A 13,479-nucleotide genomic window follows, 5' to 3' on the forward strand; every position below is an offset into this window, starting at 1 on the left:
ATTTGATACACGATCGTTTAAAGACGCTGATCGTTAAAACAATCGTATTGATTTTGATACACGATCGTTTAAAGATGCTGATCATACAAAATATAGAAAATTTTCGTGTTCATAAAGATGAACGATCGTATTCATATAGCAAAACGATCGTCTGTATATTGTTAAACGATGATGTTGATAGAGGTAAAGGATCAAGTAATTCAATGAAAATTATCTTGAGAAACTTCAAACTATCGATCTTCATAATGAAATACACAATTCTTACAATGATTCTTAAAAGTTCAAAATGGAAAAAAAAAAACTTTAAATTCTTACGAACAACAAAAAACAAAAATGACATTCAAACTGAAATATAAATTCTAAAATCAACGTAAACAATAATCAAAATCTTCAACGATCTTCATAATCAAATACAGAATGTCTTACTATTCCTACATATTCTAAACATTATATCTTCACACCTAAATATATAATTCTGAACGAAATTTTATAATCAACTAAATAGTTCAAAGAAAAAACAATATTTAAAATACTCATTGAAACCAAAATAACTGAGACGATATTAGCAGTGCAACATACACGATCTTGATTGTCCAAGGTGACAAGAAGAGAAACGTTGTTATCGAAGATTATGGATATAAGAGGGAATGTTATCGAAAATTAGAAAAAAAGCAAAAAATGATCAAGATGAAAGATATATAAAAGACGAGATGAAAAACTCGAAAACGACAATCGTAAAAAAATCGGGAAGAAGAAAATCAGATTTGAAAGATCGGTATAAAAGATTAAGGGCAAATAAGGAATTCTAAAAAAATAATTTGTCTTAATAAGTTTGTTATACGAACCGTAAAAATAAGGAATTCTAAAAAAATAATTTGTCTTAATAAGTTTGTTATACGAACCGTAAATACTTTACAGTTTTATTACATTTATGTAAGTTTTCCTTTAATATATTTGTAATTTTTTAAAGATATGACTATATATACTAAAACATACTTGTATCCCGTCTTTTCCGACTAAAAAGTTTTTCCATGCAGTGTCAGTTATTTTGACGAAATAGTATTTATTTGAATTGACGTTCTTTTCCGATTATAATTCTTTTTTGCTCATCTAAGATTCTAAATTCACAAAAGAAAGTGGAGATTTAAACTACTTATTTTTAAAAAGTTTGTCAGTAAAACAGTTACTTAAGTTGGGAGTAGGCTTTGCTTAAAGAAAAAATGCGATTTACTTAACTTGAGGGTAGCTTTGCTTGCAAAAATGTTATACCTTGCTTGTATGTGACATAATTGGGAATCCTTTTAAATAATTTTTAAAAAATATTGTTTAATGCTTGGAGTAGCTTTTTCCAACAATAATTAAAATTGAACAAAAAAAAAAAAAAAACCTACCATTGAACCCTCTAACTTTACTAGGAGGACGGTAAAAAATAATAAATTTGACAAAATATTTATGACATATAACATAATTTAAGATTCTATTAATAATAAATATCGATAAACATTAATATGTTTCTATTAGGAACATTAATAGTAGTATAGAAGTTTATTAATTTCTATCATCAATAAAATCCGAAATTTTGTTATACATCGTAAATTTTTAATTTATTTTGTTACTTTTAAAAATAATTCTTTTATAAATTGATTTATGTTTTGCATTAAGAATAAGTTTATATATAACTATTTTTTACCAGAAAAAAGAAATCAATGATGTTTTATTGAACCATGAAAAGTGATTCAAATTTATTTATAAATATAACAAAATATCATTATCTATAAACAATATTTTGTTATATTTAAAAATATATTTAGTTGTTTTGAAAATAACTATTCATTTAAGATAGGAAGAAAGATTAAATATCATTTTGGTCCCTATATTTTGAAATTTATTCAATTTTAGACTTTGTACTTCCAAATATTTAATTTTAGTGTTTATATTTTTTAAAAGAAATTCTAAATTTAGTCGCACAGATTAATTTTATAAAAATTGATTAATCACCAGAATTTGCATATATACATAAAGAAACAGAACATGAGAATATACTTTAAAAATTTACCGTAAAAATAGAAAGGTAAGAAAAGATCTAAAATAAACTAATAGATAGACTGATTGAAGATTTATCAAAAGTGAAGGGAAGCATATTAAAATTAAACAACTCTTTTAAGTACAAACACTGAAATAATATTTTCATAACACACAAAAAAAAAAAAAAAAAAAAAAAAAAAAATTGGGAAGAGCAAGCGGGTTAAACTCGCAATTTTTTAGATTTAAGAAGGAGTGAAAAAGAAAAAGATTCTCAATATTTGAAAAAAAGTATTTAAATATTTAATTTTGGCATACAATACAGAAACCACAATTGGCGGGGTTCTAAACTACCTAGAGAAAGGAGGGAAATTCTTGTGAAAGGGGTTTCTTCAACCTCCTCAGGTTCTTTTTCACTTCCAGGTATTCACTATCACTCCAGTACTTTTGCTTTTTGTTTTCTTAATTACTTCTCGTACTCCAAAATCATCCGCATCTTCACTCTTATTCTGCTTGCCATGATCTATATATTCAATCAGATTTTCAATTTCAAACCCCGATTCATGTCTAAATCTGATTGAATATGACATGTTGTTCGCTTTGTATTGATGTTTTCTTGTCACCTATTCTGATTTGTATACATTGAATGCCACTACTATAAGTTTTTATGTTTTTATTTTCCGCAGAGCTAACGAAAGAATTAAACATCAATTCATTTGGAAGGGAAGAATGGTGTCACGTTTTAGTTGTATGTATTCTGAAATTGGGTCTCAAAGGTGGAGGCTAAGATCGAGGAGTTTAAATGGGCAGATTTAAGCTTTGTTAGTTTTTGTTTTTGAAAGACAGTCTCTATACAGTTAGGAATGAGAGCTCCCAACAGCTCGAGAGTTTGGTTATCAAAAAAGGAAGCACAAATCTATTTGTTTCTCAAGGCATAGTCTGTATGCGATGAGGGTATGGGAGAATTAATAGAGTTCAGAAGTCACATCCTCGATTCTTCTTAGATCTAATATGAACTTTTGAAAAACCCACTTCACCTAACTCTTAATTTCCATAAGTGGCTATACTATCATATTTCTTTTAAGCAAATTCTTCTAGTAGTTCAGGAAACCAAGAATGAAAACAAGAAATTTGCTTTATTTATTGGGAATTAGGAAACACATACAGAACAGTCTTTGACGCTTCCATTTCAATTCAAGCATATAGGGAGGGGCACTAGCTAGTGTTGCTCCAATCTGCAAGACAAAGCAAAATATGAAAATCTTCGTATAGTATTCAAATCGGTATTGCTTGACGGAAGGTGATTACAACAAATACTGTTCATTGTTTAATGAGATCAAGAGACTTTGATTGTTTGTTTGGCTAGATATGTTGGCTTTCCTTAGAATTTACTCATAAATGTGATGACAGATTCGTATAAAATGAGAAGGGTATGTGCCTGCTGCTTCACAAGCTCATCTCCCAACATCAAACATCAGAATCCCAACAGTGATAACCCTTCTCAGGTGCCATTCTGCCTTCCCCAGCAACCCAATTCTATTTCTCTTTGACTAGTTGTTATTTATGTTTCCTTATCTGACAAAATTGGTTTTGCATTTGGATTTGCTTAGAGCTCTGTTGTGACCATGAAAACCACCCAACAAAACAATGCCACTGAAGTTCCAAAGGTACTAATTTGTTTCAACATTTTTACAATTTTAAAAAATCAAAATACATACTTCCTTTAATAATTTAAATTCAAAATTAGTTACTAAATTTATTTTAAAAATTAATTTATATTCATTTTATATGTTCTTATAATATATTACTAATTAATCCTTAATATCTTTTGGATCATGTAATATAATTTTAATTTAACTCATTTACTAATAATTCTTTAATTAATTAAGTAAATAAAAACCATAAATTTTTAAAGGAAAATTTGTATGGACAGAGAAAACATAAAACTATTTACCAAATATAACAAGAAAAAAAAAAGCTAAAATGAGATACATTTTACTATATTTTGTAAATAGTTTTAATTTTTTTTATTATATTTGAAAATGCTTAGTTTTTTAAATAAATATTAATTTTTTCAGAATGTTTTGTTAAAAATATGTCACAAATGTTAGTTCAAATAAATATATTTATTATTTAACTTCTAGGTAAACGTTAATAATTTTACAAGAATATACTTTTTTGAAAAAATATTTTTACTTTATGTTTTATTATAATGAAAACTATATTTTCATTTACAATAAATTCCACATATGATAAAATTCACAAACTCATTTTTATTGTTAATATTTGTGTAAATATAAAAATATAATATTAAAAATCATCGTTATTTTTAACAAAAATGTCATAATTAAATTTTCAAAATTTGGTTTATGTATTTTTAGTTAGTCAATATTTTTTATATATAATTTTCCTCATCAATATTTTGCTAACTTTTTTTAACTATTATTATTATGATGATGATTATTATTATTATTATTAAATTATATATATAATATAATATAACGTTTCAAACTCAATAAAATTAATTTGATTTCATGTTATACTTTAAGTTACTAATTCTTATAATTAAAGAACAATTATTTAGTTTCTCGGTGATTTAAGCTAGTGGCAGATCTAAAAAATATATTGATCGACGGGAGTTAAAAGAAGCCAGAGTAATCATTAAGCTAATGATAAATATTAATAATTAAATAATTTTCTTTATATATATATATATTATATAAAGATAATAAAGTTGAGGGGAGCTCGAGCCTCTTGGGCCTATGCTAAATCCGTCGATGACTTAAGTAATATAACTTTTGTATTTCATCATTTTAGTCCTTAATTACAACATTTTATTTTTAATATATTTTAGAATTAATTAATTTTATTACTTATTTTTATAATTGATTAAAATACTGTTTGTGCATAAGGTTTCATGATTTGTTTTTATTAAACAAAGAAACATAACCATGTTATTAATAGATTGATCTAATTGTTTTCTCAACTATCATTTTGATCAATAAACACAATAATATATACACTAATTATAAAAGAACAACTAGTATCTCTAAAAAAAAAGTGACCAAGAAAATCAAGATCCTAGCTAGTGTACACATTCTTCAACATAGATAGAACTTTAAAGCAAAAAATAAAAGACAACAATACATTAATAAGAGAACAAAAAAGAAAGTCTGAACCATTGAATTATTAATTATTGAAAAAAAAAAGTGGAAACTATATTGGATACAAAGTAGAAAGTAACAAACAAAAATGTGTACAATTGCATTATTCATCTTCAAACTTCAATATAATGTTCATCTACAATCTTCAATCTTGAGGAAGTGAGAATTAAGTCCAAAATGTGAGAATATGAAATAGTTTTGTGTTTATATATTAAGTCTGGACTACTATTATGATATACATTTTCTTATTCTAATTAAATATCAATCTATAGCCGTAAATTTAATACAATAGAAGTAACTATTATGTCAATTATTCCTCTGGTATGTTTTTATGAAGAATTAGGGTATGTTTGGTTCACTTTTTGAATTGTTTAAAATTGAAAAAAGTTATTTTGAAAAAAAATTGTGTATTTGACAAATTCATAAGATGTTTTTTTTTTTTTTTTTTGTTTAAATTAGCTTACAAGATAATTTATTTTAAAAAAATCAACCAAAACCAACTTTTTTTTAGAAAATAAATTATCAAATTGACCAGAAATCACAATTTGGTGGACTCCATGCTTTATTACACTATTCAAATTATAATTTACTACACAATCAAATACAATCAAAATTATTTTCTCCAACAAAAAGGATCAAAACTACAGCTTTGGTTTTGGATCGGCAAAAGTACCACAGTTTTTCCACCCTCTCTCCCTATCTATTTTTTCCACCCTCTCTCCCTATCTATTTTAATATATATATATATATATATATATATATATATATATATATATATATATATATATATATATATATATATATATATATATATATACATATAGAAAAATCTTTTAAAATATATTTCTTTCTAAAAAAATCAAAATATATGTACTTTTTTTTATGAAATTTGATCATAGTATTTAGTAGTTCTCTATGATAATTTGACTTAAGTTCAAACATTTTTTTGTATATGACAAACCAAACAAAATTATAAGTATAAATACTTACAAAAAGATCTAACAAAACATGTAAATGTTTAAACGCTTTAAATCCATTTTCAAGAAAATGTTAGAAAAACAAGATGTATTCTTGATAAACATTTATTTCATAGATAATCCAAACCCACCCTTAATTAAGAAGTTGTAAACTTAATGTGTACTTATTTTTAAATTAGAAAAAGGGGACAATTGTACTTACTTAAAATGTGGGAGGATGAATTTGTCCTAAAATGCTTTTTTTGAATCTTGACTTTTTATATTATTATTATTATTATTATTATTATTATTATTATTATTATATATATATATATAGTTATATGTTATACATTATATTTTATAGAATATAGACGGTTCTTTTTAGATTGTTTCCTTTCTCTATATAACTTATATTTTTATGATTATGATAGGGTGTGGAAGAAACTACGACCAAATTAAGTCCTCCACGTGCGGCCAATATCTTACAGAACCATGACTTCTCAATGGGGCTACAACATTGGCACCCTAATTGCTGTAATGGCTATGTAACGTTGGCCAAATCAAATAAATCGGATGAAGCATCCAATAATTCATGTGCTAGGTATGCTATCGTTACCGATCGAAATGAAAGTTGGCAGGGACTGGAACAGGAAATCACCAACAATATTTTTCCTGGTATTACTTATTCAGTCTCAGCAATTGTTGGGGTATCAGGATCCCTTCAAGAATTTGCTGATGTCCTAGCAACTTTAAAGCTAGTGTACAAAGATTCTACTATAAACTATTTGTGTATTGGGAGGTAATTAATTTTATTGTCGTGTGACTGCATTATTTTTCTTTGAGAAGAAAGAATAAAATTTGGAAGACTAACAAAGAAAAGTGCATGCAGATCTTCTGTGTTGAAAGAGAAGTGGGAGAAGTTGGAGGGGACATTCTCCTTGTCAACCATGCCAGACCGTGTTGTATTCTATTTGGAAGGGCCTTCTTCGGGTATTGATTTGCTTATACAGTCCGTTGAGATTACTTGTGCTAGTTCCAATCAAATGAAGGTGATTTATTTCTTTTTGCTTATCCCATCTTTTTCTGATTTAGTAGGAGAAATTATATTTAGGATACCCGTTGTCTTGCTACCCTTTGTCAAGTCCACATCCAAAACTTCAATGGAAATTAATAATGTCCATTGTTGTCATTCAACCTAATTTCATGTTTTTCTTCTAAAAAAATATTAAGCTTGTTGTTCATTTTAACTTAACTCTCTATTCATGCCTATCTTTTCTAGGAAGCTGGAAAAGACAATGCTGGTGATGAGAATATTATTCTAAACCCAAAATTTGATGATGACCTTAAAAATTGGTCTGGAAGAGGATGCAAGATTGCTCTTCACGATTCAATGGGAAATGGAAAAGTTCTCCCACAGTCTGGGAAGTTTTTTGCCTCTGCAACAGAGCGCACACAGAGTTGGAACGGGATTCAGCAGGAGATCACAGGAAGAGTGCAACGAAAGCTTGCTTATGATGTTGCTGCTGTTGTTCGTGTTTTTGGAAATAATATCACCACTACTGATGTACGAGCTACTTTATGGGTGCAAACACCAAATTCTCGCGAGCAATATATCGGAATTGCCAAGTTAGTGTCCCTTTTTTATCTTTTTCCACCTTAACACAAAGAAACTTTTATAATTTATGACGAAACTAAAATGTGGTGGATTTGGTGAAGTGTGCAGGCAACAGATAAAGATTGGGTACAATTACAGGGGAAGTTTCTTTTAAATGCTTCCCCATCAAAAGTTGTCATCTATATTGAAGGTCCACCACCGGGAGTCGATATTCTTATCGATAGTCTTGTTGTCAAGCATGCACAAAAGATTCCTCCTTCGCCCCCTCCGTCTTATGAGGTTTCTTGAATGATCAATTAAAAAAAATCAATTTTAGATGTTTACATGCTTGAATTATTATATGAGTTGTTTCAGTTGACTTATTGTTCTTGGTTTATTATGTCCAGAATCCAGCCTATGGATTTAACATAATTGAGAACAGCAATCTAAGTAATGGCACCAATGGATGGTTTCCCCTTGGAAGTTGTACACTTAATGTTGGAACCGGGTCACCGCATATTGTTCCTCCCATGGCCAGAGACTCCCTTGGCCCTTCTCAACCTCTAAGTGGTCTCTACATTCTTGTGACAAACCGTACGCAAACTTGGATGGGTCCTGCTCAAATGATAACTGATAAGGTGAAACTCTTTCTCACATATCAAGTGTCTGCTTGGGTAAAGATTGGCTCTGGGGCAACTGGTGCGCAAAATGTCAATGTTGCACTCGGAGTGGATAACCAATGGGTCAATGGAGGGCAAGTTGAAATCAGTGATAATAGATGGCATGAAATTGGGGGTTCCTTTAGGATCGAGAAGCAAGCAACAAAGATAATGGTTTATATACAAGGTCCTGCTCCAAATGTTGACTTAATGGTTGCTGGACTTCAAATTTTCCCTATTGACCGTCGTGCAAGGTTAAGATATTTGAGGACACAAACAGATAAGGTAAAATTTAGATGTGCACAACGGAATCCACGTAAAAGGAAGAAATTACAATACATTAATACCGTAAGAATGAAAACCAACATATTAGTGCAATATTCTTAGCATAAAGTATTATATATGTTGTGAATGGTTATCTAGTTTGTTGTGCAAAATTAGTTTTTAATATTTCTTGGTTTTTTTGGTCTTTCATTTATTTTATCATGTCATTGACTTTTCTAGCTCCAACTGCTTTAGTAGTATTTATTGTGCTTTTACCATTTTAATTGAACAATTGCAGATCCGCAGGCGTGATATCACCCTCAAGTTCTCAGGATCTAGTTCTAGTGGCACGTTTGTAAAAGTTAGACAAATGCAGAACAGTTTTCCTTTTGGGACTTGCATTTCTAGAACAAACATTGACAACGAAGATTTTGTCAACTTCTTCGTAAAGAATTTCAATTGGGCTGTGTTTGGAAATGAGCTCAAGTGGTATTGGACAGAACCACAACAAGGAAACTTAAACTATAAGGACGCCGATGAGTTATTGGATTTATGCAAGAACCACAACATAGAGACTCGTGGTCACTGCATCTTTTGGGAAGTGCAGGGTGCTGTGCAACAATGGATTCAATCCTTAAATAAGAATGATATGATGGCTGCTGTTCAAAATCGCCTTACAGGTTTATTGACACGCTACAAGGGAAAGTTCAAGCACTATGATGTCAATAATGAGATGTTGCATGGATCATTCTATCAAGATCATCTTGGCAAAGATATTCGAGCAGACATGTTTAAGAACGCCAACAAACTCGATCCATCAGCTCTCCTATTTGTGAATGACTATCACGTTGAGGACGGATGTGACACGAGATCTTCTCCTGAGAAGTACATAGAGCAAATTCTTCAACTACAACAACAAGGGGCTCCAGTGGGAGGAGTTGGAATCCAAGGGCATATTGATAGTCCAGTAGGACCAATTGTTAGTGCTGCTTTAGACAAAATGGGAATTTTAGGCCTTCCAATTTGGTTCACAGAACTCGACGTGTCCTCCATCAATGAACACGTAAGGGCCGATGATTTAGAAGTGATGCTTCGAGAAGCTTATGCTCATCCTGCAGTAGAAGGTATAATATTATGGGGATTCTGGGAGCTGTTTATGAGCAGGGACAATTCTCATTTAGTGAATGCAGAAGGCGAGATCAACGAAGCTGGAAAGCGATACTTGGCTCTAAAACACGAATGGCTTTCGCACGCAAGTGGACAAATCGATGGGAAGAGTGAGTTTAAATTTAGAGGCTTTCAGGGAAAATATAACGTGCAGATTGTCAATGCCTCAAAGAAGATGTCAAAGACATTTGTAGTGGAGAAGGGAGATACGCCTGTGGAGATATCTATAGATATGTGAAAGCATCCAAACCCAGTGATTGTGCTTGAACACACGCAGTAGCACTGAACATACATTTCCAAAGATGTGCGTAATACAATAAAACTCTCCCCTTCCAAATTGCTCCCAAATACTAATTTGTAATAATCTCAATTCGAAAAGAATAAATAAATATACGTGTGTTGTTTATTGGTCGTGAAAATTGGAGTTTTCCCTCATTTCCTTCTCTCTTTTTTAAAGGAAAAAAAAAAAAAAAAAAAAAAAAACAAAGGTGATGTACAATCCAAAATGATGGTTTATTGGAAAAGGATCACAATGAATAAACTATATATTCCATAAATAGAAAAGAGATCTATAATTTTCTATCCGACAATTTTATAAAAATTTTATTGTTTTTAAAAATTTGATATCGAAGGACTAAACACATATTTTATAATGATTCTAAAAATAATATAAATGAATTTTAATTATATGGAAGTCACCTCTAAACATGTCATATAACCATAAATGTAACAGAATAAAAGTGACAATTTACGATCTATAAAGATTCAATTCTTTTTATACTCAAGTTTGTTTTTTGTTTTTTAAACAGAATTTTAAAAGAAACAAAGTAATACTTTCACATAACATTTTACTATCAAATTACATTTCACACGACCAAATGAAGAAGAAATTAAAAAGAAAAAAAAAAAAAAGAAGAGAGAGTTGAAGAAGAAAGGGAAGAGAAAAATATAAAATGGAAGGGGAAAAAAAAAGAGGGTTTGATGATAGGCAATAAGAAAGGGCCCCAAATGGTGATATGGGATCCGATGGGCCAAACCATACAACCCCTTTTGTACTCTCTCTTAACAGTTTGTATTTCCTTTTATGTAAATATCAGGAATGCTTATAAATTCTTATGGACACAAACTCCATAATTAAATCTAAAAAAGAAAACCCTTTTTCTTTTACTATATTGAAATCAAGTAAAGGAAAGGAATTTAATATGCAGAACCTAAAGGAAAACAGAGGAAAAAAAGAGAGGCAAAGAAGATAAACTTGAGGCATCCGGGCTCCGTATTTCAAACTATCAATGGAGAGTATCGAAAAGAAATAGATGGTCGGAGACAAAGAGGAAAGAGAGAGGAATAGAATAGTTGTAAATTAATTAAGAAAATGCAACATAAACTTATTTTAATACAAAAATTTAATAAAAGTTGTCACTTTCTACCACCTCAACTATGCCACAATTTTTTCATTAGTTTAACTATCAATCGATAACTTTAGGGACCATTTAAAACGGTTTTTTTTTTTTTCAAATTTCAGGGAACAAAGTGTCCAATTCAAAACTTATCTCGAACCTGAAAAGTAAAAAAGTATTTTTCTAAAAAAAACAATGGTTTACCAATACATCCAATAAATTAAGTCATCTTTCTCCTACGCTTCAATTTATGACAATAACATCTCCAATCTTTTCTGCTTTAAGTTCTTCACTCTAAATTTTTTCTCAAAAACCATAATCTCTCCAATTTTGAAGCATGCCCGGAGAAAATTATAAGAAACTTCACTACCTACGTAGTCGACCACAAATTTCATAAAGTCCTAAAATCAAAATACAACATCAAAGTGAGCTTAGTTCAGTGGTAATTGACATAACCTTTCATTTTTTAGGCGGGAGGTTTAATCTTCATTATTCATAAAAATCAAAATAATACAAAACAATGAATGATCATCTTTATTATGAATAACTTATTCAATCGTAACCGACAGACTAGTTTAACCTTATAACGTCTTGACAATCTTTTAGGGTTCATTAAGTTAACCGTTTGAATTTTTATTTTTTATTTTTGAAAATTGTTCATGTTTTCTCACAATTTCGTACTCATGTTTTCACTTTTCTTATCTAAGCATTTAAATTCCTATCAATTTTTCAAAAAAAAAAAAAAAAAAGTTTTAAAGGATACTAAAAAAATAGGATCATATTTAGGCTAACTTAAACATATCCTATGTCTAGGTGAAATATCCAACATAACCATTATACTAGATTTTAAGCTACGATGTCTAGGTGATAAACTAATTTTATTAGCTCATATTTCTAACGCATGCTCATAAAACTATGTTAACTAGTCTCAAGAACTTATTACGATCTTCAGGTAGCAGGTGTTCCATAAATCATCAACTTAAAAACCTTCAACCTTGGTCATCTTATCTGACTTGTTAACAAGATCGAATCAGATGAGCCTCTTATAACCAGTTTTACTATATATCAACCTAGTTCTATGAAATTGGAAGATATATTTTTAACCTAGGCGAGCATGCTTCTTATATTTCTTATAGATTTTAAATGTCTAATTCATTTTATAACACTTATAAAAACTTTAGACAAACCTATAACATACATCTTTCAATATAATCATTATATAAACAAATTAATTAATATGAATTTTTGATTTATTTCACTTTTAATTAAATCATATTTAATTAAAATAAATAAATCAATAATTAATTAATTTCATTAAATTATATTTAATAAACATTAAATTAATTAATTAAACAACTAATTATTCATATTCATTAATTAACATGGATACTATACATTATAACCATTATAACATATTTTTAATGCATGAACATGTTAACCTATAGTGGGATTTTAAATCTATATGGCATACTATATGCATATACAATTTAAACTTAATTAAAACATACATCACATGCATATTTAATTAAATACTTTAAAATGGACTGATTTTGACTCCTAAATTAAGTTAAAATTCAATTATTACAATAATAATTTGGTGGAGTAAATAAACTGCTCCTGAACGACTCGAACCGGCTAGAAAACCACTGAAACTCCACTAAAGGGAGCCAAAAACCCTCGAACCGGCCCAAAACCCAACAATTGGGCTTGAACCGGCCCGACTCAACCTTTAGGCGCCCAGGTCGGGCGAACTGGATCAAACTTGGGTCGGCTAAAGAGGAGGACGCGTGGCAGCACTAAAGGAAATCGGATCGAATCACGGAGCACGAGTCGAGCTGCACGAAACAGGCACGGGGCAGGCGTTGGACCGAGTGGGAATGCCGGACGCCAGCTGGGCCGGGCGAGTGCGCGAGAGGTCCCCAAGCTTGGCGGTACAGGACTCCGGTCGACATTGGGTCGGGGCATGGGCTTGCAGGTTGCAGGCTTCCGAAATCTGGGTTGCGTGTGCAAAACAAAAGGGCTATGCCAAGTGGGGTAAATGATGGTTACGGGTCGCAAGCCGGATTTTGGTCGGGCCTTCGGGTCTGGAAGAGGAAAACGGGTCTATCTTCCAGTTTTCTTCAACTTTTCAGCTTTTCTCTCTCCTGATTGAAACAATTACAATCTAATTTGCAACTCTAATGACTGAAATAAATTTACAAACACTTTGAAAAAATAAATAAGCCACAAACCGGGCGAAATAGAATAATTATTACA

The 13,479-nt window shown here is 30.1% G+C and overlaps 1 protein-coding gene across 1 annotated transcript; it reads left to right on the forward strand.

Annotated features, from left to right (window-relative positions):
- The first annotated feature begins 2,362 nt into the window (after positions 1 to 2,362).
- On the forward strand, positions 2,363 to 10,245 carry LOC103502904 (endo-1,4-beta-xylanase 1-like). Its single transcript, XM_008467025.3, has 10 exons — positions 2,363 to 2,445; positions 2,709 to 3,322; positions 3,433 to 3,527; positions 3,633 to 3,689; positions 6,574 to 6,941; positions 7,032 to 7,191; positions 7,422 to 7,768; positions 7,859 to 8,036; positions 8,144 to 8,680; positions 8,958 to 10,245. Exons 3-10 carry the CDS (start codon positions 3,444 to 3,446, stop codon positions 10,062 to 10,064), a joined length of 2,838 nt encoding a protein of 945 aa, XP_008465247.2. The 5' UTR covers positions 2,363 to 2,445; positions 2,709 to 3,322; positions 3,433 to 3,443; the 3' UTR covers positions 10,065 to 10,245.
- The last annotated feature ends 3,234 nt before the right edge of the window (positions 10,246 to 13,479 follow it).

This window comes from Cucumis melo, chromosome 10, assembly GCF_025177605.1.
Source record: "Cucumis melo cultivar AY chromosome 10, USDA_Cmelo_AY_1.0, whole genome shotgun sequence".
Classification (NCBI taxonomy): Eukaryota; Viridiplantae; Streptophyta; class Magnoliopsida; order Cucurbitales; family Cucurbitaceae; genus Cucumis; species Cucumis melo.

Coding starts and splice junctions, on each gene's coding strand:
- LOC103502904 (XM_008467025.3), top strand. CDS start 3,444: ATGAGAAGGGTATGTGCCTGCTGCTTCACAAGCTCATCTCCCAACATC. Junction 3,690..6,573: donor ATGCCACTGAAGTTCCAAAG/GTACTAATTTGT, acceptor TGATTATGATAG/GGTGTGGAAGAAACTACGAC. Junction 8,681..8,957: donor TGAGGACACAAACAGATAAG/GTAAAATTTAGA, acceptor GAACAATTGCAG/ATCCGCAGGCGTGATATCAC.